At 39.4% G+C, this 23,494-nt stretch overlaps 3 protein-coding genes across 5 annotated transcripts; 1 reads left to right on the forward strand and 2 right to left on the reverse strand.

The window, feature by feature from the left end:
- Positions 1-50: 50 nt before the first annotated feature.
- On the reverse strand, positions 51-5,421 carry samd7 (sterile alpha motif domain containing 7). Its single transcript, XM_018677828.2, has 8 exons — positions 5,319-5,421; positions 4,891-5,014; positions 3,926-4,050; positions 3,743-3,824; positions 2,908-3,584; positions 2,696-2,811; positions 2,499-2,609; positions 51-1,620 (listed from the first exon to the last, which is right to left on the reverse strand). The coding sequence occupies exons 1-8, from the start codon at positions 5,419-5,421 to the stop codon at positions 1,384-1,386; spliced, it is 1,575 nt and encodes a 524-aa protein (XP_018533344.1). The 3' UTR covers positions 51-1,383.
- On the forward strand, positions 5,344-16,931 carry LOC108884156 (apolipoprotein D). Of its 3 annotated transcripts, none has more exons than XM_018677834.2 (6): positions 5,344-5,481; positions 14,910-14,991; positions 15,088-15,221; positions 15,397-15,518; positions 16,301-16,389; positions 16,562-16,931. In XM_018677834.2, the coding sequence occupies exons 3-6, from the start codon at positions 15,102-15,104 to the stop codon at positions 16,801-16,803; spliced, it is 573 nt and encodes a 190-aa protein (XP_018533350.1). In that variant the 5' UTR covers positions 5,344-5,481; positions 14,910-14,991; positions 15,088-15,101; the 3' UTR covers positions 16,804-16,931. The 3 variants fall into 3 exon arrangements, with proteins under 3 accessions (XP_018533350.1, XP_018533352.1, XP_018533351.1); XM_018677835.2 differs by lacking the exon at positions 5,344-5,481 and adding an exon at positions 11,243-11,713; XM_018677836.2 differs by lacking the exon at positions 14,910-14,991 and having other exon boundaries at positions 5,356-5,481.
- On the reverse strand, positions 16,867-19,293 carry LOC108884155 (apolipoprotein D). The gene is made up of 4 exons (XM_018677833.2): positions 19,120-19,293; positions 18,821-18,942; positions 18,366-18,454; positions 16,867-18,245 (listed from the first exon to the last, which is right to left on the reverse strand). Exons 1-4 carry the CDS (start codon positions 19,237-19,239, stop codon positions 18,001-18,003), a joined length of 576 nt encoding a protein of 191 aa, XP_018533349.1. The 5' UTR covers positions 19,240-19,293; the 3' UTR covers positions 16,867-18,000.
- Between the last annotated feature and the right edge of the window lie 4,201 nt (positions 19,294-23,494).

Below are 23,494 nucleotides of genomic sequence, written 5' to 3' on the forward strand. Positions count from 1 at the left end.
TTTTTTTTGTTGTTGTTTTTTTTTTTTTTAGCTTTCGACATTGACATTGTGAATTATAATAATTCAAAGTTACATGTTTTACATTTTAATGTTTAAATTGAGTTAACATATAATGTTAAATTCCTTTTAATTTATTTATATTTATTTTTGAAAAAGCTGGTTTCATTCCATCATTGTGAGATAAATGGGGCTCTGACTGTCTTTAAATGCATCAGGAAAATTTCATTGATTCAAATTTAATTTTAAATGAAAGAAACCCAGTTAGCTAGTTATCTCTTTGAAGCCATGTAAGTTCCCATGGGAAAAATAGAAATTTAAACATCCATGGTTACAGTGAGAACTCAGCACATTTGTTTATCTATTTATTTTCTTTGTCTGAGACTAAGCTAAATTCATTGTTTGGGGGATTTTGGCTTCTTAAAGTGCATCATCCTGTTTTCATTCAATTCCTTACACTTCACAGACCATTAAATAATTTATGATTAGAAAAATAAACACTAAAACAAAGATCCAAAGCAGTCAAGATCTAAGTGAGAGTGAACACAAGTGGAACAAAACACTGTTTTAAATTTAAATCACAAATTGAATCCTTAACCTATTTTGGATTATGCAAACCCAGCCATATTTTATATTGGAAGTCTTTTAATATTTCTTTTTATGAGTATGAATTATTCTGGTATATTTAAAAAGGCTAATCCTGTAAAGAAAAATTGTCTTCATCAGAACATTGATTTTGCTCTCAAGTGTCACTATAAATAAAGATGTTAATTATTATTATTATTATTTTTTTCCTTTTAATTCCTAATCATCTCTTATTTATTAGTTACCATGACAGGAAGATAGCACTGCAGGTTAATGTGTAGAAAAACACTTTATTTACAATCCAACAAACACAAAAGGTATCAAACATCCAAGTCCAAAACTCTTTGATATTTCATTATTTGATTATAAAACCATTCCCATGAGATTTCTATGGTTTTTAAGTCGGCCTACTGAAGAAAAGACAATTAGCAGCTGAAAAGAATAAGTTTAAAGCTACAATCAGATAGTTAGAGACTAAGGCCTGTAATGAAAAAGAAGAAAAGGAAGGAAGGAAGGAAGGAAAAGTAGATAAGATCCTCTTAGCATCCCATAAATCAAACTCCACACTGCTTCACTGTTGTTGTCAAAAATATATGTACAAGTATATTTAAAATAAAATATTTAGCATGGACCTGTGTATCAAAAGCCCAGGTAGCAAATAGTAAAAAAGCATCTTCAATCCAGTAAATTATTAGGCTATGTAAACAACACCACTGCTGTGATAGCAGCAGTCCATCAGGTAGAGCGGGCTGTGGGTGCAGACTGGGCCTGGTTCACATCTATCCACGTTATCAGCACCGATCAGGCTGTCTCACTGCTGGCAGATGGAGGGGAATTGTTTTCTGTCTCGTGAAGGTGCTCTGTGGACTTGAGGACATCAGGGTCTCTTGGACTTGCCACCATCTCCTCGCTGTTGCAGTTAACAGGGGAGCCGATGTCTGAGGAGCGGTCGCCGGGCTTCTCGGGAGTGGCCTGCAGGGCGGCAGTGGACAGCGGCAGGTTCATCATGTACAGCATGCTGCCCAGGCGTTTGGACACCTACAGATGGATAAAGAGAGGTGACACATATTAGATCCACAGTGTTAATTCAACTGCTTTTGTCGCTCGTCCGTGTGACAGAGAGGATTTATGCACTGCAGAGGATTGGATGTCAGAGTTATCAACACCTGTCCTCCACTGGTATTTTTCACAGAGAACACAATAGGAAAAGCACAGGTGTAAATTATAAAATCTAGTTAGTGGAATTCTTCCTCATCCAAATCAAGGTTAGGAAAAATTGTGATTTAGGGCTATGTAAATAAAACTGATTCGACATTACAAGAATTACAGGTTACACATCTCAACAAAGAAAAGAAAAGCATTTATTGGATTATATAGGATTATAGGATTCGTAAGATTTATGTCAAGGAGGCGCTGTCACAAAGTCCCCATCCAGGAGTCACATGATCACACCTGAGGCAGGGAGGACAGCACAAACACCCCTGACTGGAAGACACCGCCCCCCTCAGGTGCAGCCACTTCACTGGGTTAAGAGGTTATAAATTCTGCCCTCCTCGTTTTGTTCTTTCTTTTTTGACCTCAGCCATGTTATGTGAGTCCTGTAAGTGAGTTTCCTCATGTGTTTGATTTACCTGTATCATGCACAGTTTCTGTTGATTTGATGGCAATAACTTTGTCCTCTTTTGCAGGGCATAAACTGCACACACAAAGAACTGAAATCTCCTGAGAAAGGAGAATAAATAAAACAGCTCTGCATTCTTGAACCTTGGCCTCTCTCAGACTCACCCAGCCTACACCACTAGCCATTATATCTGAATTCAACAGGCACACCTCATTCTTGAGAAGGTTACCAAGCTTTTTTTCTCATACAACTCAACTGTGAATTTTCAGGCTTCAGTCAGAGTCTGTTTCTCTACCTGTGAGCGGATCTTAAGGGCCGGCCCCAGCTTGAGCCCCAGTGTGTCCAGTAGATGCTCCTCTGAGAGGAGGGGCAGCGTCTCCCCGTCGATCATGTGGTCCTTGAACGTCTGCAGAGTGCGATCAACATCACATTAGCACAATGAAGATGCAACAAAGAATACATAGATGAGTTGGGTAAAGACAAAGTACCAACCTGAGCGTACTCTGAACATGTGGGTATACTGTTGATAAAGTTGTAAACATCATTCACTGTCCACTTTCTTATGTCCTCAGACACCTCATCACCATTAAGAAACAGATTCGGCGGAGCTGGCAAACAAAGAGACAAGTTAAATCATTATCAAAGGAATCATTTCACAATTTTTGGCTTTGTAATTTAGCTTTTTATTTATTTCCCAAACTCACCAGGTGGAAGGAAGCCATTTCCAGGGACTGGGAACATGTAAGGCATCCCTGTGAGAGCGCCACCTGCAGAGGGATACATGAATTTCTCCTGGAAAGCTGAACACTGGCTGGATATGTCTTTGTCATTTGCGCTGCTGTTGGCCACATCGGAGCAACTGTCTTGACTGTTCACGCAGGCTTTACGCAGGCCTGCCTCCCCCTCTTTGTAGTTCTTCCTGCTTCCTGTGGCCAGTTCAGAGTCTATTTTCGCCTGATGATGCGTTTTGCTGGCGGCACACTCTTCTCCCAAGTCACCCTTGGCCTCTGCCTCTTTTTCCTCCCCTGACGTGGCTCCTGGGCTCTGCTCTATACTTTTATCCTCAGCCTGGCCCTTCAGGGTGACCACGTGGCTCTCTGCGCTCTTGTGAGCCGTCGGTCTTCTGCCAGCCCGGCGCCCCCGCTCCCTGTGCAGCGTGCTAATCGGCGGGTAAGGGCTGGCCGACATCAGGATGCTGTTGGAGTGAAGTTCGTCCAGGGTGGGGCGGTGGACAAAGACGTCGTGGCCATCTGGCATGCGCTGACGACCTCTGAAGGCCATGGGGTTGGAGGGGTAAGACATGGGATTATCGATTCCCATCAGTCCCTTCTGGTGGGCATTTTCCAGCTCCTTCTGATGCAGGATAGCATTCATCTCCATTCTGAGTGAGAGCACGTACAAATATTTTAGAAACACATTATCAGACTTTGTCAAAGCAGTCTGAGAGTGCACAAAATGTCTGTTTCATCCAGCAAAATGTGATGCAGACTATTGTGTGGGTGGAATGTTTTTGTGCTGATGATATTCTGCCCGCACTACCTGGCTATATTCTGCTTGTGAATGAGCTCCTGTCGCCGGGCAACAGTCTCCATCGGTTCTGAGGGCAGGAATCCATAGCCAGCTGAGAAAAAGAAAGCGAGACGGGCTGTTAATACTTCAGGCTGTGCAGGCCAACTGGGAGTTCTCTCAGGCTTGAATGTGTCATGGCCCGTCCACACTCACCTGCTCCGGGGAAAGCCCTCCCAGGCAGGACATTGGCATGTGGGGGCAGAGGTGGACCCAGGTGAGGCCCCATGTGCATCTGTCTGGCTTCAGAAGCTACCATCTCACTCGGAGGAACCAGCTCCCTGATGAGAGAAAAGAGTGGAAAATCAGTCATTTAACATATCAAGGGACTAAACATTTATGGAAAAATAATTAGCTGTTTGCTGCTGTTTTGTTAATGACTTTATTTTTTATTATAAAAACAGAAAAATGCTTCAGCTAACATGGCTGGATTAACCTCCTGAGGGGCCCCAGGGCAAAAGTTGTTGTCGGGCCCCTTTTGACCCCCACTGTGCATGTTAGATTCATTATTTGTCAGGCTCCCAGAAACCAAACCATTAATTGATCATTTGATTAACAAAATTATTGCTTAAATGTGAATCTTTTATTAGATTTATAGTTTTCTATGATGGTAAACTCAACACTGATGAATTTGTGACTCTTGCTCAGACAACAAAATGAAAAAGTGAATGTCTAAATTCACTATTTTTACATTGAACAATAAAGCAGTTAATAAATAAATTAATTTCACATCATATTATTGATGATGAAAATAATATATATAATATATATATAATAAGATGCAGTCCTACTGTTTTAAAGGAACTCAATAGAAACTAAATATCTTGGGCCTTAAAACTAGATTTTGATACAGGGTCCCTCTACAAGACTGGGGCCACAGGTTGTCAGATGGAGGACCCACTGTAGTTTCAAATTTCTAATACATTTCTGACTAATTAAATTACGTAGATCCTAATGATGTGATGCAAACCTGGAGGTTTAGGAGGCCACTAGTGGTCTGTTTGCCTGCTTGGTAATCCAGCCTTGTCAAGCAGCCACATCTTATTCCCTTACACACCTGTAACTGACAACTTTTCCATGAAACTTTGATTTAAGATTTTAGATTGAGTTCAGGTGCAGACCTCTCCATGAAGCGAGGTTCGAACTGTGCCGGGACCCCCTGTAACCTCTGCTGCCCCTGGGCGAGGATCTGTGGAGCCATGGCCATCTGGTTCCTCATTATCAACTCCTGCCTCTGCCTCAGCTCTGCAAGAGAAGAATAAAAGACCACAGGTCACCGGGAGGTACGTTTAGCCACAATACATTCAGACGTGCACTGACTGTGAAAGCTGGAGACTGAGGTTAACAACCCACTAAAATCAATACACAGCTGACAAGGTCACAGAGTTGGTTTAACCTGACTGGAACTCTGACAATTTAGATGGTGTCAGGAAAATTTGTAAATTTAAACATGTTCTGCAGCTGTTTGCCATTGTATTATTTTACTGAGTTTATCAAGTTTTGACTCTTGTCACATCTTTTGTAGCCATGTAACTTTGTTTTCTCTCACCTCCAGCCGACATTCCGTTGACCAGACGGTACCAGTGCTTCTCATCTAAAGCTCCCTGCTCTCCCAGCGCTGTCATCTTCCTCAGCTGCTCCCGTGGGGTCATGATACACACGACCTTTGACCTCCACGTGAATACTGCTGAAGATCAAGTTTAAAAAAGAAGGTAAGATCAAGAGACGCATTCCGATAAACTTGAAAATATGACGACTAATCCAACAAAATGGTCCCATAAGATTGTGTTTATCATAGATTCATTTATTTAACTTTGATACTGAAAAGTTAAATGCTGTACAGTCTGAAGCAATGCTGTATAAGTTTTTGTAATTACCTCTTACTGCCACTAGAGTGCAGCAGTTATCTATTTAATTTAATTGTTGGTCATAGGTCACAATGGCTGACCTTGTGCTAGAATTTTTTTTTTTTTCATTAGAGTAATATGTAATCCCACTAAAATACCTCATGAGCTGGGAAATTCTTTCTGGACACTATCATCACACACATACAGTATTTTTCATTCTGTGAAGTAAAGAAAGAAAAAAATCTTCTTGTTGCAGAAAATGTCGCGTGCCAGGTTATAGAACCAATTTATTCAAAATATTTAAGAAAAATATCCATACCATGATCTTTTCATATATAAGTTACTGTGTTAATTCTTGGTCACAAGTAGCATTTACAACAATCAAGCCACTTAATTGCTCGATAATAAATCATCTTAAAATTCTCACCACTGCCACTTCTTAAGAAATTAAAAATATTAGGTTTTGATAATTTCATTAAATTGTCTAATCCTAGCATCATATATAAGTATAATATACATAGAAATACAGTGTTCTGGCTCAGTAACACATCCTCATTTAGACAGATTTTTTACTCTGTATCCACATAAGTCAAACTGGATGATGACTGGAAACATTTTTGGCTCTAACTGAAACACATGAATGATTTGGTGCTTGTCATTTTATGGTAATTTATTGGATGATTCGTATTTTCTTGTTGAGTTTTATGGGACTGAAAAGCTCCTCTATGGACTGGCATTGCAGACCTGCTTAGTATATAAATGCTGTAGTATGTGGCATTAGTTCACTCTATATACTTGTCCCTATACAAAGAATGTGAAATGAATGAATAAATAAAGAAAACTGAGTAAGTATAGGATCCATGCACACACACAAACACTGGCCAAGTTCATTCCCTGACCCTTGCCCCTTACTCTCACCACTTACCTCATCCTTAGCATTAAGTATTAATCTTAAACCAACCTTAACCCTCACCGTAACGTAAACCTAATCCTAAATTTAAATTTAACCAGTAAATCCAAATCCTGACCCTAACCCTTAGAGATGTGAAGACCAACAAACCAAATCCTTTACTGGAGGATTTTTTTCAAATTGCCATCCCTACACGTACATCTGGTCTTCATAAGTATAGTAATAAAAGGATGTACACACTCTGGCCAAATGGCCACATTGTTCTTGGCTGAGCCAGCAGCTTGTGTACACAAGCACAATCAACTTAGACACCTCCAATTAGCCTTCTACACTGCAGAAATCCCATTACAAAATATGATACTGTAAACCACAGCGCAATAATCCAGTTCTGCTAATCCAAGGCCAGAGTGCAATATGTTTATACATATGCACGTACCAAGTCAAATTCCTTGTATGTCTGACATGAAATAACACGATTCTGATGTTTCTGGATAAATAAAAATCAATCGAAGTCGCACAAAACTTTACAAACCAGCCACCTCCTTATATAGTGTTAATTTACACTGATTATAATTGTATTTTACTAATATGTTCACCTGTATTCGGGACATGTGTGAACTGTGCACATGTCCCCTCCCCCCAGTCAAATGCTGCCATAAGATTTGCCCTGCGGCCTTGTGCATTATCCACAGTCCCTCAAGTTCCCTCTGAAGTCCATCTAATCTGAGGGCTGTAATCCTCTTGTTAGTCCTGCCACAGTCTGCTAGCTACATCTGCTGACCTGCCTGCAGCCCGCCCTGCTGGCCCATCCACCCCCCCATCCCCACCTTCCCAGGCCCCTGCTACCCCCAGGATCCTATTAGCTAAGTCCTGGCTATACAGCACTTTAAAGGGATGTGTTGGAGGTAATCCGCACGTTTAGAGTTTTACCCTCAGCAAACCTTGCCAGTAAGCATCCCGGACAATACACCCTGAGTGCTAAGCCTATTAGCCTCCATTAGCTCCCAGGATGTCCTAAAAACACCTTGGGGATAAATCTGGGGATGCAATCGGTTTATGTGGAGCTATGTGGTGTGAACACATGCACCCTGCCTCCACCTCCTCCTCTGCCAATGTCACAACAGCTAGCATCAGCAAATGAGAAATGTGTTTCTACATTTATGCCTCTATAATTCCCAAGTGGGCACTAAGCTCCGAGCCTCAGGGCCTTGTTTAATGTAGCATCGCCTTTACATTGGTCTCCACTGGGAATGAATGATTTACAGATTTATAAGAGATACTGTGAACAAATGCACATGTTTTACGATGATTAGGTGCATTTAGTCCACAGCTCATACACTTAATGATTAAATCTTGAAACTTAAACAGTCAAACTAAGAAATACAAGTTTTATCCCTAGCTTTCTAAAGAAACAGTACATCAGGTAAACCTGTACTCAGACAATAGTCCCACAAACTGACAGACTACTGCCTCAGAAAAACAAAGGCCTGTGTTAGTTCCAGTGTGTGCCTTTCATGCATCACCATTACATTCCAGTAACAGAGGTAAGCCTCCAGTTTCCACATAAGTAGATACCTGGCAATCTTTGAAAATCACCTCTGAAGGTAGATACTGAATTATCAAACCATCTGGATGAAAAAAAAAATCTATTTCATGACAACAAATATTTTTAAATGGTTTCTCGTGTTGTGACTTTACTTTCTATCCAAGCAGCTGAAAATGACAGACGGTACGTTCTTGCTCTTTTTGTAGAAAACAAGCAAAATTTTGATGCAGATTTTTGTGTGAGTATAAAATACTGGAGAGAAACATCAATATGTACACATTTATTACATATATACATTTATTAACAACAAGATGAGTTAACGGTCTTGGTCTTACAGGAAATGTATTCAAAATTTTACCTTAGTAAAAACACTTTAGCAAAACTTACTAACCCACCTACTTAAAGTATAAGAGGTTAAATGGTACCATTTAGAGTATTTATCATATATATTGCAGACATTATTACTGATTTCTTCATATATTTTTAATATCATCAAAGCCCTAAATTTTTAACAAATTTATGTACTGTTTGTGCACGGTTTGCCATTACCATTCATCTGTACCAATGCATCATATTTGATAACTTGATCATATGTTCTTGTGTAAAATCTTTATCTAAATAACAGTAGTGGAGTAAAAAAAATACACTATTTCATGATATTTTGTACTGTAATAATGTGGTTTATTTTTAAAATCCAAACTGAGAAAGCTCACTGTATCAGGGGAAAAGGATGTAACTTAGGAAACAGGTTAAAAATCGTATTTACTGTGCAGCAGACAGAATATGTAAGAAAATATTTCTTCCAAATGGTTAAAGAGTCTTTGAGGATTCTGGAACAGCAGCATTATTAAACAACCTCTCTGGTTTTTCAAAAAGATTGCAGAGTAATTATTTTTCAGAAAAATAGCTCTGTGACGCGAATGTAATGGTAAAAATAAGAAATAATATAAAGTAAATAAATAAGAGGCACAAACTGGGACTTGGCTTGTGTGAACTTGAGCCATTTGGAGGAATCCTTGATTAGGCCTGTTCGATCACAGCTAACACTTTGATTGGGTTTTGTTTTAAGTCTCTTAAGTGAAGTTGTAGCCTGAGACTTTAAGTATATTGCTGTAACACATGTTCAAACCTGATCGTGGCTCGAACGACTTTGTCAGTGACAGAACCTCACACGTAAAGTTTAAGTGGCTTCAGTGTTTTGTGAGTGAAACTGTTGTCAAAGGTGAGCTCAACAAACTCCTGTCATATTTCCTTAACAAGCAGAGACCACACTGCAGCTGCCAAATCCAGGGATTGGACTCCTTGGATTTGCTGTTGCCTGGCTAATCTCATTACAAGAATGAATTAAAGGGAAAAATTGCTGACGACTTAGATGGAGCCCTGAGGAGGTCATATCAGACAAGACAGAAGTATTGTCTAGTCCTTCCTAATCCCCTCACACACAACACACACGCTCTAAAGCCATGCATATTCAGCCAGTTACACAAAGCAGGTGAGATTTTATGAGACTTGTACAATATGCGGTGAGCTGCAGGTATGTGTGTGTGTGTGTGTGTGTGTATATATATATATATATATACACACACACACACACACACATATAGGTTAATTATACAGATTTCAAGGGTGTTCCTCTAATCACATTGGCCTTCAGATTAATCACTTACTGAGGGATCAGTAGCCTTTTATACTGTTGCCTGCTTATATTTTGCATGACAATTTGAAATGATTTGCATTATGTGGTGTAAAATTTTAGCTATATGCATGAATGTTAAGGTTGTTGCTGATAACACACTAATGCATTAAACACTCATATTGTAAGCAGAATATACAAAGTAGATTTTGTGCTTTTACAAGAATAACTGCAGAGTTAATGTTACTTACAACAACCAAATACAAACAAAATAAATCAGTCAGAAATAGAAGCATGAGGAAAAATGGAGGAGGACAGTGGGAAATGGTAAAAGAAGTTTTATTTGACTTACCTTCAAGTTTACAGCAGTCAGCAGAGATTTGAACTGGTTTTGTTCCAATTCAGGTTAAAAAAAAAAAAAGGTCAAATTTAAATGAAAAGCCCTTGGAGAACTCACAGAACTGGTCTCTCTACTGTCCCCCTTCCACTTACAACTAAATGGCTTCCCACTAACCAGCCTGGTCTGAGTGCAGTCTGCTGCCAGCTAGCTGCCTTAACTAAAAAAGACCTTTTAAATAGCGATTCATTTCATCTCCATTAGCTGGCCTTATCTCCTGTGGTAAGCCCTCCCTGTCCTGACATCACTGTGATCTCCCATCCAACTGCTTGCCGCACCTTGCAACTGAAGTGTAATTACCGAAGCAGCACTGGTCCTAAGCATGGAGTGCTAAACCTCTTTCAACGTTTACCTCACTAATCCCTTGTTAGCACTTTAGGCCATAGTTAAGACACCTAAATGCTTAGCTTCCTTTTCCAGTGGCAAAATGGCCAACCCCTCCTTAACTGCTCTGCAGCCACATGCAGAGAAGCTACATGATGCAGCTTTGAGACTTTATAAACCATGGAGATCAGTCTTGTTTTTGTTTTTCTTCGCTTGTCTAGTTTGGGTGTCAGTATTGCCCTCCCCAGGGTGCCAAAGGGTTGACCCAAACATGCTTGGTGGTAATTTGCTAGAAATCCGACTAAATGTTGGCCGGATCATCCTCTCAGACCTCTTAATCTGACAGTTTGTGCTCACCAACCGCTTACAGCATGGGCCTGCACTTCTTCTTTGAATGATGTTTTCTTTAATGCCCAGTGGCAGCTAGTGTGCTCAATTCGTGGACTGAATGGTGGTGTGGTGCCCCTATCTCCCTGTGCAGCAGGGGTGTCAAAGTCAATCAATGATGGGGCCAATTCAAGAGCCACACATGGACTGTATTTACTAAACACTTCTGACACAAAGTGGTCATTCTTTTCAACAAAGTATGTCCTGTGCAAAAATGATTCATCCACAATTATGGAACATATCTTCCCCAAAAAGCACAACAAAGATATCTAAAACCAAACTGATAAGAGGGCTAGATGGTAAACACTTTATTTTCTAAAGCTGCATTTTGGGTGTGAAAGGTTCTGCATAAAAACTGTATTATTAATATGACTGTTTAACATAACATTATCTTGGTCACTATTTTAGCTCTGTAATTGTGTGTTAGCATGCTAACGCTAGCACTTTGCTTAACGCACCACCGTAATGCTGCGTTCATGTCATATCGGTGTTACTGAGATTACCAGTTTCCCCCTTGTAAATAGTGTTCATGTAAGTCAATTTTTGTAGATAACTTGGCGCAAAAACTACAGAAGTGCCTCCAAAGTCTGTTGTTAAAGGTAAAGCTGAAAAAGTATGATATTTTTTAAACCCTTTCGCGTCTAACACAAGTTCCACAACCCGAATAGCCATAAAGCCGTTTTTCTCTATCCTTTGCTATAACACACAGGGGTTTTCCACACCTTCGTCGTCATAGTTACAGAAATAAATACACGGTTAAGGTTGTGAACCTGTCACGGATAAAACAAACAACCCATCCGTCCACCCCGATCTCCTCTGAACGTGAACTTACGCTCTTCGCTTCGTCACCTAGCTTCCTCATTTGCTTCCGTCATAGTTATACAGCCGCTGAAATCAAACGTAAGTCTTGGTCGTAATAAGCTGCGGGCACAGACGACATATAGGCTCGTTTTTTACAGGAGGATAGTCTCCTTTTTACATTTGCATCTCTCTGTTTTTAAGTCGTAATCTCCAGTAATGAGTGAGATGTTGAGGCAGAAGAAGGCTGACAGCTACCATCTTGTTTCTTCAGACTCATTAGAGAGGCTATTGTTTTTCCTGCTGTGGTGTTTGAATGTAAACTGTCAGTGTTTGATCTACTTGCAGTTTGATTGAATTTGACTTTTTTCATCAATCATTTATTTAGGAATCTATTTCACCTCACACAAAAAAGACTGATAGATTTTGGCTTTGACTGTGCAGGCCGCTGAAGGATCTGTCACATTTCCCAAAATTATATTCACATACTTTGTGGCTCATTTTCTGCTGAAGCTCTACTTTTGGCATGAAGAGGTGCACCTGGTTGTCAACAATGCTCATGATGCACCATGACACTCAAATGATGCTCATTTTGGTATTAAGGGGCCTGATGTGTGCCAGGAATGTAATCCAGGTGTGTTGACAAGGCGTCCACACTAGCCTAGCTTTTTTGTTCTCCGCATGCATGAGTTGTGCATTGAGTTGCCATTCTGCACACAAGAGCTGTTATTTGTGTACACAAAGGACTTGTCGTGACCATTAGTTTTAATAATCTGGGCCGCCTCTGTGAACTCTCACGGACGTAACTGATTTTCCCTCAGCTGCTGCTGAATGACTGTGTGTGTTTGTGTGAAAGTAAAGTTTATTCTCACTGGGGAAAAATTGTCTCCGGCACAATGCCATGGTCTTTTGCTTAACAAAGTATAAAAAGATCGTAGAAACATAAGAAGCATTTGACATGCATCATACAGTATCTAAAAACATAAAGGAGACATTTGACACTGACAACATCTCTGTTTAAAAATAAACTCTAAGAATTAAAGTGCTAAAAGCTTACTTTTAAAAAATGTATTGTCCATTGATATATTGCATTAAGATTTTACATTAGAATTGCTAGAAGCTTTGTGCTTTGGTTTCTGGGAGAGGTCAGCAGCTCTCTGTGATCACATGTCCTGTCTATTCTAATGTTTTTTCAGAGAGTTACTGAATCTCATAACTCTGCTCCATTCCTGTCTGTTTAATTGATCTGCTGAGTTGGAACCACATGACTTTATGCTTGGGAAGCAGGTCATTCTGGCAACAAACAGTTTAACTTAATAAGGCAGGTAGTGGGTGTATAACTGTACACAACCAGCACCACAAGTCCACAGCCATATAGTTCTGTTAGGCTGTACTTAGGCCAGGGTCAGCAATGCTTTGAGCTAAATGCTAACATGCTAACAAGGTCAGCATACTAATATACTAATATTTAGCTGGAATATTTCAGGTTTACTATTTTAGATTAGCATGCTACCATGCTAACTTGTACTAATTAAAATTAATAGCATTAACACAAAGTGCAGCTAGATGTTACAGTGTAATTAGTATTAGAACTAAATCAAAACTACAAATATGAATGTCATGGTGGTGCTAGGGAGAGTGCCATGCTTACCTGTAATGGACTGTCATTATGATGTGGTATTACTTAAGTCAGAATTCCTCTCCACCACTGCAGCAACCATGGAAGGAAAAACAGTAATGGTTGTAACCATGGGAGAAATGTGAACAGTATAATAACAGATGTAATAGGTGTACCAGTAGACATTAAGATAGTATTAATTTACAGTTTCATCACAGTCATTAGACATAGACAGGAGAAGAACATGTGTCTCTGCAGCCACTCGGGTGATAATTGAGTGATTGGCTGATGTTTTTCCTGAAAAGAGGAAAAAACACTAATAAAGGACTTAGGAATTAAGTGAACAGAGCATTAGAACATGTAAACCGCTAATTTAGGAATCTCAGAAGTGTAAGCTTTTTATAAGGGATTTTCTGTTCGTCTTCTTTGCACCCAGCATTACAGAGTCACAGTGAGGCAAAAGGGATCAGAGCAGGTTTAACCTCAAGAAACAGGTTCAGCTATAAATTCACTGGGTCAGTGCAGACCCGGACACCAACCATCCTCTAATTACAGTAACAATCTGGTGTCCGGATCCCCTGCATTTCCTGTATTCTCCCCTGTCGATTAACAACTATGCTGAAGCTGTAATCCGTCTAAGGTGGAAGCATTACGTCTTTTGCACCTGATGGAAATCTTGTTTAGTTCTTGATTACAGTGAAATCCTGCATAGTAGGATTCTTCAGGATCAAGAATCCCTGAAATAACAGGAAAAGCTTTAGATCCTGGTTGTAGCACAGCTGCTTTTATATAATTTTTAAGAACCACTAAGTGCCAAAAAGACATCATTGTATCTCTGAAGACAGAGGATCATAAAAACAACTCTAGTTCATGAAAGGAATAAAGTTTATTTTTGTGAGATACTTGAGGTGTATATACAGTATTTCTAAACAGGCACTAAGGGAGCTCTGTTCATGTCTGCATCTATAAAAGAATACATCACTCTGTGACAATTTCAGTCTCAAGAGGGCAATACTTGATCTGAGGCAAAAGGAACTTTATAGTCATGTTAGTGGCTCTGTGAGCGATAGTTTGAGCTCAACGCTAACTTCAGCTAACATGCCATCTTATTTTAACAGAATAAAATAATATATAGTTCATAAGTTCATCACTGTCATACATAAGCTCTGTTTCCTCTATGTAAAAAAACAACAACAAAAAAAAAGGTAAAAATCTAATTAAGTAAATCAAGCACCAAAGTTTTTTCAGTACATCTCATCCTGAGGGGAATATGAATTATTGTGCTGAATTTTTCAATAGTTGAGATATTTCACTCAAAACCCCAAATGCTAATCTCATTTTGTCGGTAGAGGAAAAGTCAGGGGGTCAAGTCATTCTCTGGGTTACATTAGTGTCTGTGCAAAATTTGAGTCTGATAGTTTAGTATAGAGATTTTTTTCTGGACTTAAGTGGTGCACCTAACTAAGTAAATATATGTATTATCTGTACTCCTTTGTTTTTCTCCCTAAAACTCAAGCCAAAGTCTGCGTTTGACTGGAACTTTAAACTCACCTGTCAGTCATCTCTTTTTCTGTCAGAAGCTTGTTTAAAGACAACATACTTACATGATGTGAACAGGTGACAATTCCCATTCCCATTCCCAAACTCTACAACTCTCTCAAAATAACCTTGTGTAAATAGAAAGGAGGGGCTGCAGGATGTGGTCACCGATGTATATAAGCGCCATCAAAACTCAGACTGCCACTGCTACCTAGTAATACAGGTAAGCAAGCTGCAGCTGTCTACTGCTGTCTATTTTCATAAATATCTACTCTTTTTATTTTAAAATAATTGAACTGCCTTTTTTTGTACCCCACAGGTTGTGGAGAAAAGATGAATGCCATCCAGGTGATTTCCCTGACTCTGCTGTCCGTCCTGGCAGCCAGTGCTCAGGTCATCATGCCAGGAAGATGCCCCAAGCCTGCTGTTCAGGAGAACTTTGATGCTGCCAGGGTGAATAACAAACCAATTTATGTTTAAATACATATTGTGGGGAAACAAAACTGCACTTTCTGCTTTTTCTTATCTTTAAATGCCATAATTGAATAAACTAAGGCTTCCAGGATGACAATTTTTGTAACAGAATTTAAAAAATGGTTAAAAAATGTTCCCGGTGCTTCCTCTACAGTATCTTGGTACATGGTATGATATCCAGAGACTGCCACATGCCTTCCAGAAGGGCGAGTGCAGCACTGCCACCTACAGCCTGAAAAGCCCTGGAGTAGTTGGTGTCCTCAACAGGGAGCTGCTGTGAGTACTGTGTCTACATCTTTACTGGATTTACAGTAGTGGAGGAAATATTCAGAACCTTTAAGTAAAAGTAGCAATACCAAAATGTAAAAATAGTCAATTACAAGTAATAAGTCCTGCACTCAAAACTGTACTGAGGAAAAACAAAACAAAACAAAACATTCCTCTGTCAGGGAAATACTGTTATATTTTATAATGATACATCAATATGTAAACGGCATTTTAATGTTGTAGTTGGTTGAGATGGAGCTGATTCTAGCTAGTTTTTTTTTTTTTTTTTTAAATAGTGTTAAGTTGTTTAATTTACAGTATAACAATGCATCACATTTAATGTGTTATCAGTTTTTCAAATCTGAATTGGTAATGTAATGTAATGTGTGTTTAATTAATGTAGAATGAAAAGTATGAATACCCCAGAACTGCCTCAAATATACAACCTGATTTACTCTTTACCAGTGTGTATTTAACAATATTTTTATCATTTAGTTTCTTTTTATAGAGACTCTGACACCTATATCTGCTTTTTGTCGCTGTAAGACATTAAGGAAGTTTATTTTACTGTATAAATAAAAAAAACATGTTTTGTACAGCTTGTAAAAGTTATGTTTAACATGTCTCATTGTATTCAGTAAATTCATATTACAAACAATAACATACAAGAGGGAATATGTTCCTTCTGAAGTGTTTGGCCCCTTAAAACCTGGACCTGAATGGAATAAGATGGTTTAATTTTTACTGTGTATGTAAGTATCTTTTGACATTTTACTGTCTGTCTCTTTTAGTGCTGATGGGACCATTAACTCCATCAGTGGCTCTGCCATGGCCAAGAACCCCTCTGAGCCCGCCAAGCTGCTGGTCTCCTTCTTTGAGAGTAAGGACTCCTGATTTATTACAAACCTCATCAGGGACACTGGAAAGATAACACTTTGTTATACTTGAGTCCTTTCTTTTAAAGATTTGTGTAGATGTTGGGGAAGTTTGAAAACTTGCAATACACAGAAATGATTGTCTAACTTGACTACGGTGTCACTTTACCCCACCAGACTCTCCCCCTGCCCCTTACTGGGTCCTGTCCACCGACTACGACAGCTACTCTCTGGTCTACAGCTGCACCGACCTCGGCGTGCTCCACGTGGAGTTTGCATGGATCATGAGCAGGCAGTCTACCCTGCCTGAGGAGACCATTGAGGATCTGCACAGCACTCTGTCCTCCATCGGAGTCCGTGTGGACAAGCTGCTCACCACCAACCAGGACGCAGCTTACTGCAGCGCCATGAACCAGTAAACAGACCGAGACAGATAATCCAGACTCAGCCTTCAGACACCGCTGTGTTCTGTACTGTGGTACTTATGACTGTACGTCTCAAAGTATGTCTCATGCAAAGTCAACGCAATAAACTTGTTGAACCTGAAGCACAGGTTCTGTGGGCCTCTGTGTTTGTCTGATAAAACACTATTGATTATTTATTCATTATTTATCACTGTAATCCTGTTGTAATGTTAAAGACCGGTCTTTTACTAAAATGGCTGCATCAGTGGATAGTCATATTCATTCATGACTTGTCAAAAGCAGTGGTTTCCTATCTGGGGATCAGAATCCACTCACTTTGATAAATCTAAGGGGTCACATGCGAATTAAAAGAACACAAAAGCACAAAAACCCATTTCTAGTTTGCAAAATTAGGTTTATTCTTCTTCTAATCCTTCATTTGTTGCTGGTCTCATGGTTCATATGAATAACAACCCCAACATACCGCCTTTTAATGTCGCTGGGAAACTTTGTGTTCCTGCATTTATATCGTTAACCATAAAATAAAGATGCAAAAATGTTAAACAATTATCTTTAAAAATAGAACATCATTTTGTTTTGCATTTAAAACCAGCAGCTGAACATACACCATGTTTCTTGCATCTTGAATTACAAACAAAATTTAATACATTTAAGAAAAAAAAGAGAGGCCCGACGAAGCTTAGAAGAAGAATGTATGTGAGAATGAAACAAAGCATTGCTTGTTTAAAGTTAGACTTTACCATGAATGTGTGTATTATTTAGCTTTTCAACTGATATTTCAGCCTCCCATGGACGCACAACACTGTTAACTTAAAATTTGTTGTGTACTAGAAAAAGTATTTAGCTGCACCAGAGGGAAATGTTGCACTTTTCCTGATCTAGTCAGAAATTTCAGAGGAATTATTTCACAGTGTTGAGTCCTTGGGAGGCTGAAATCCCACTTACAGTTTTTTGGACTCAACACCTGGACAAGGATGATTGTGAAATGTGAATTGTAGTACTGACACATGAGCTTAAGGTGTAAAGACAAAACACGAACAACATGTATTTCTTTCTACAGCTTTATTGCACCGACTTTGCATAACATTGACAGGGCAAGGCATACCACGCACTGCGTATAGTGAGTCATGCCATGAGTCCACATTGCCCTGTATCTCACAGACCTGTAGGCTGAAACAGGATTATCTCTGTTTACTGGTTCATGGCGCTACAGTAATCTGCGTCCTGGTTGGTGGGGACCATCTTGTCCACGTTGATTTCGATGGAGGACAGGATGCCGTGCAGCTCCTCAATGGTCTCCTGGGACAGGGTGGGCTCCCTGCTCAGGATCCAGGACAGCTCCATGCGGAACAGGCCGAAGTCGGTGCAGCCGTAGACCAGAGAGTGGCCCTCGTAATCTGTGGACAGCACCCAGTAGGGACCAGGGGGAGATGGAACTGGGGACGAATTTAAAGAGTCAGAACTGCTGGAATATTCAGGACACAAGTAGCTATATTTAAAATGACTGATTGAGTGTGATGGCCAGTGTATATATGTAATGAATTAGACGTCTTTACTGTCAGTGAAGGAGACCTCCAGCTTGGCAGGCTCAGCAGGGTTCCTGGCCTTGGCAGAGCCGACGATGGAATTAATGGTTCCGTCATCCCTAAAACAATATTAATAAAACATGAAAGACTTATCATAAAAAAAGAAAACCAATTTAGAGTATTTCCTTTTTTCTGTAAATATAAAAATGTATTGAATATCCTAATTTTTTCACTAAATATTTTCATTTTATATTAGATACGATGTTAAAGACAAGTATGTAATCCTGTATTAAATATACCTGATACATAAAGGTACTGCGGCTTAAAAGAAGCAATAGCTACAGAGATTCCTGTGTGAACAAAAACACTTTGCTGTGAGAATGATCATTTCAAGGACTGTGACGGGGACAGTAAGTGAGTAGTTGTAGCTGCAGAAATCAGTCCCACAGATTTTAAATGTGTGGATTTAGACGACATGCACTCACAGCAGCTCCCTGTTGAGAACCCCGATGACTCCAGGACTCTTCAGACTGTAGGTGGCAGTGCCGCACTCACCTTTCTGGAAGTTTGTTGGGAGCTTCATGATCTCGTACCACTTCCCAACATACTGCAGAGAAAAAATAGAAAAAAAGATCTGTCTAAATATTTTGCATTTGCTGCAACACAGGTCTTTATTATTGACTGTAAGTAACTGTGACAGGTGTCTGAAAGTGTCCCATGCTGTGCAGAACATTCACTAATATTAAAAGAAAGATGAGGAATAGAATAAGAGTTTAGTATTCACCCTGCTTGCATCAAAGTTAGCCTGAACGGCAGGCTTAGGACATCTGCCGAACCTGAGGACCTGAGCGCTGGCTGTGAGAGCACACAGCAGAGTCAAGGAAATCACCTGCATGGCCTTCATCTTATCACCACCTGCATTAGAATAAAACAAACAGCATCATTACTGATGATAATAATATCCTGCTCCTGAGCTCAGTCAACAAAACACACATTTTAAAAATCAGCTACAAAAGGAAAGAAAAGGAGGCATGCACAGAAATAAGACGTATAGATATGAAGAGGTGGAGCTCACCTGTATCTGATCAGCTACCACCTGTGTGCAGGACATCCAGTTTCTGACAGTCTTTTATAGATCTAAGATCACTGATCACATTCTTTGGCCCCTCCTCTGTGTTTTCAGTAAAGCCTGTTGTGATGAGTGAGTGTGAGAGCTGGCACCTGTTCAAATGAAGACACTGTTCAAACAGGCCTCACACAGGTGAGCAGCAGGTTAGTGATGTTATCAGGTCCTTGTAGTAGTAGTAGCTGAATGCATATCATTCATTTACCTCAGTCTATTCATCTCACTGACATTCTTCTTTTCCAAGGGAATTTCTCTTGATTATATTATATTATTAGTAACTGTTCATTAGCATAGCTTAAATGTTTTGGGTTTTGCCCCTAAAATCATGATCATGGAAATAGTTTATCCACCAATCCTGTAAACATTTTGTTTTGTGAAAGAGACAGACTCTTAGCTTAGCTTAGCATAAAGACAAGAAACAGGTAGAAATAGCTAGCCTGGCTCTGTCCAAAGCTAACAAAATCAAAACAAACCAGATGTAAAAGGTAAATAAATAAACCTCAGAGGTGTTGGTAGACATAGTTTGACTTTGGACAGAGCCAGTATAGATGTTTCCCCCACTCTATGTTGAGCTAATTAGCTGCTAGCAGAAGTTTAGCTTTATATTTTCTGAACAAAGCATGAGTTTTGTCGCACTTCTTAACAAATTTTTGGCAAGAAGGTGAATAAGCGCATTTACCACCTACTTTCACAGAAAGAATATTTTTTCTTGGGGACACAAGAGCCACATTTAAACATGATAATAATAATAATCACCTATGGCTCTAAAGAAGCTGTTTTCAGAGAATCAGAGTTGATGTGTGAGAGCAGAAAATGAACTGATAGGTCATTTTTGTCATTAAACAAAATACAGATTTCGCTCCTTTGTTGACAGCATCAGTCTTTCCATCTTGAGACATAAGTGGCGTCTCAGGTGATCACTTAACTGCCTCTTTCTGCTTTTATAGACCTCAGGTTCTCCTCTCAGTGTTTACTAAAGCACACACAGGTGTAAAGACAGATTAAATGAGCACAGGTGCTCCTTCCTGATGTACTGCTCTCACACAGCAGCAGCTCTCTCTGCATCTGGTCTCACTTTTAATCCCCTGCCCTGTTTGTACAGAGAGCTTTGAGGGCCTTGAAAGGCACTTGGACTGGAAATGGGCTGATGCTAAAGCAGTCTTTGGTGGTTTACCAACAGAGGGGATGGAGAAAACAGGATCAGTCAAAGGGCTGCAGGACACAAAATGCTTGTTAAAAACATTTGACATTTAAATATCATCAGCGGAAGACTAATTAAAAACACATGCAAAATGGCAGTGTATAATGATACACAACTGTTTTCACCCTTGAATATTATTCCATTAATTATTTTGATTACTACTGTTCAGTATGTTATCTACTTTCTCAGTTTTGTAATGCTTAAAATTAGAGAATAAAACTGCTGTCTGTTTTTATTCAGTGGTTTTACAGCAAAAATTCTTTTTACCTCCTGAGGAAAAAAAGTGTTTTTCAAAGCTTTGACTCCAATAATTCAGAGGCAGAAGTTTTCTATGATTCACAGCCAGTGTTTTAGTTTGTCAGAGATGAAAAAATAAAATTCGAGGCCACTTATTTTTTATTACTCAAGCAAATGTTTTTTTTTGTGTGTATTTCCACTTGTTATATAACATGACTATAAGAGTCTACAGCTGCTTTGTGAGGCCGTACCAGTGTTGTATTCACACAGTGTCTGCAGAGTAAGTAACAATGGGAAAAACACCCTTTATTCTGACTTCAGAGCGTTCATGCATTATTTTGTAACTTATAACTTTGTAGTCAGATCAGGTAAATAGTCAAAATGTATTGTCACTGTTTGTTACCAAGTGAAACCAGATACAAGCAAACTGTGTATGCAGTGGTGCGTTTGCAGCCATTCTGCCCACAGTTTGTTGACATGACGATGAGAGATATCATCGGCATCAGAGAGGATAAACCATCTGGGAGCCATGAATGTCCCCAGTCTTCCAAACTGTGCCAGTCTATCGAGCAAATATTTGAACAAATATTTCATGAGATTGGTGAAAAGTTTGACCCCTATTGGAGGCAGCAGATTAAAGTTATGGTATCACTAAAGTCATTAGGATTCATCCTCCAGGGACCCTGAATATCTGCACTGAATTTCATGGTGATCTAACCAATAACTGTTGAGATATTTCAGTCTTGACCAAAGTGGTGGACTGGCTGACTAACACTGCCTGTTTGGAACCAGCGTGGCTGAAAATATATTAAAATCAATGCATGTTTTTAATTCCCCGGTTCACCTTCATTCCCTTTATATGAATGAAAAAGCCAGTTCTATTCAGCTTGGTTACAGCACCTGAGCTGTATTGTACTGCATGAATGGAGAGTCAAAAAGGTTATTCAGCGATTGTATCGATCCTCCATGGATCATGTTGTCGCAGTGTGGGCGGACTCGTACAGTTATTAGTCATGACAAAGTGGAATTTCACCTGAGAAGTGACCTCTGACCTTCAAATGTGACCCATTCTCAAGCGTGTTTGACCAAAACCATGAAAATAAAGGCAATGGGCATCTTATCTTTGTTAAAGGATAACTACATACTGTATCAGCTTAACAAAATGTTTACCTCGGTCACCTTGGTGATAACACTAACCAGCTATGCAAGCAATCACTTATCCCTTGTTTCCTTAATTAATTAATTTAGTATAACCTTCCTTTAAAACATTAAATGCGTCTTCTATATGGAGAATAACATGCTTAAAACAACACTACGTTTTTAGAAAGAAAGAAACTTGTTTAATATGCTATGACCTGCTGTTTAAAATATCACTCATTAAGTTTCAAATTTCATTAAATTCAGGCTTGTTCAGGGAGTTGTTGCGCCTGTGGTCAATCCCTCAGTATAATTTATAAGCAGGTTCCAATTAAATTTTCAAGAAAACAGAAAAGAATCTGCTAAATGTCCAAAAAGATTCAAAGGAGGCTGAAAACCCGTGACCTTGATGAGGACTTTCTCTGCCTCTCCTGAGTGTATTTGACAGTGAGCAGTGTGTGTGGCTTCCTTCATCATTACTTCCTTAAGGCAATGGCAAAAGTTTAAGTCAGTCACCAACAGAGTCAGAGAATAAACTTTGTTTGTCAAAACAATGACAGAAAAAACACGCAAATGTTAGCTACTTCCTGTTTTGTTAGTGGAGTCATGCTTTTGGGAGGATGTTACATCAAACAGGTGCAAACTTTTTAACTGTGTCCAAAAGAAAAACAACTAGTAGTTTAAATCGCGCCATCTCATTTTTATTCGCGCAGGAGGTAGACACAATATGCAATCCAGTGGAATGTCAATGCCGTGCAACAAAAACCTTTGGGAGGCTTTTAACATTCAGTTGTTGTCTGGACTGTCAGAGTGGTATTGATTCTTTTGTCACTTGTGATTCTGTTGTTTGTGGTCTTGTTGTATTGCGCTGTGTATTGTCAAGTATTTCTGGAAGCACAGCCACACTCTCTACATTCCCTAAATGTCCCCACAACCGCACACATGCATGTTATAACACAATGGTGAACCCTACACCAAATCCTGTTGAAGACATAAATCATTTTAGTTTGTCCTGAATGTGGTTATTACACATTATCTTCTCAATTTTAATCCTTAGTCAGATGTTTCCCTAAATATCATCTGTCAAAGTCACACACATACCCACAGCATATATTTGTCTATATCAACGTGAAAGTGCATTTAATTGATTTCAGCTTTACTTGAATTTCTTTGTAACTTGTGCAATAGTTAATTAAGTCACTTATTTTTCTGTGGCAAACTATTCTTTTGACTTGCAACACTAAACAGACAAATACAGTGATGCCAACAGCAATTCTGTGAAAAACTGTCAGCTCAGTAGGTGAAAGGTCACACATGATGTTGTGGCCTTTGTTTGCCCTCAGCAGCAGGAAATATTCTCAAGCTCTGTAAGTGTGTTACAGCACATGTGAAGACATTTTCATTTCCACATGTTTAACCTACAGTGTGTGTGTTTGTGGGTGTGTGTGTGTGTATGTA

This window comes from Lates calcarifer, linkage group LG4, assembly GCF_001640805.2.
Source record: "Lates calcarifer isolate ASB-BC8 linkage group LG4, TLL_Latcal_v3, whole genome shotgun sequence".
Lineage (NCBI taxonomy): Eukaryota > Metazoa > Chordata > Actinopteri > Centropomidae > Lates > Lates calcarifer.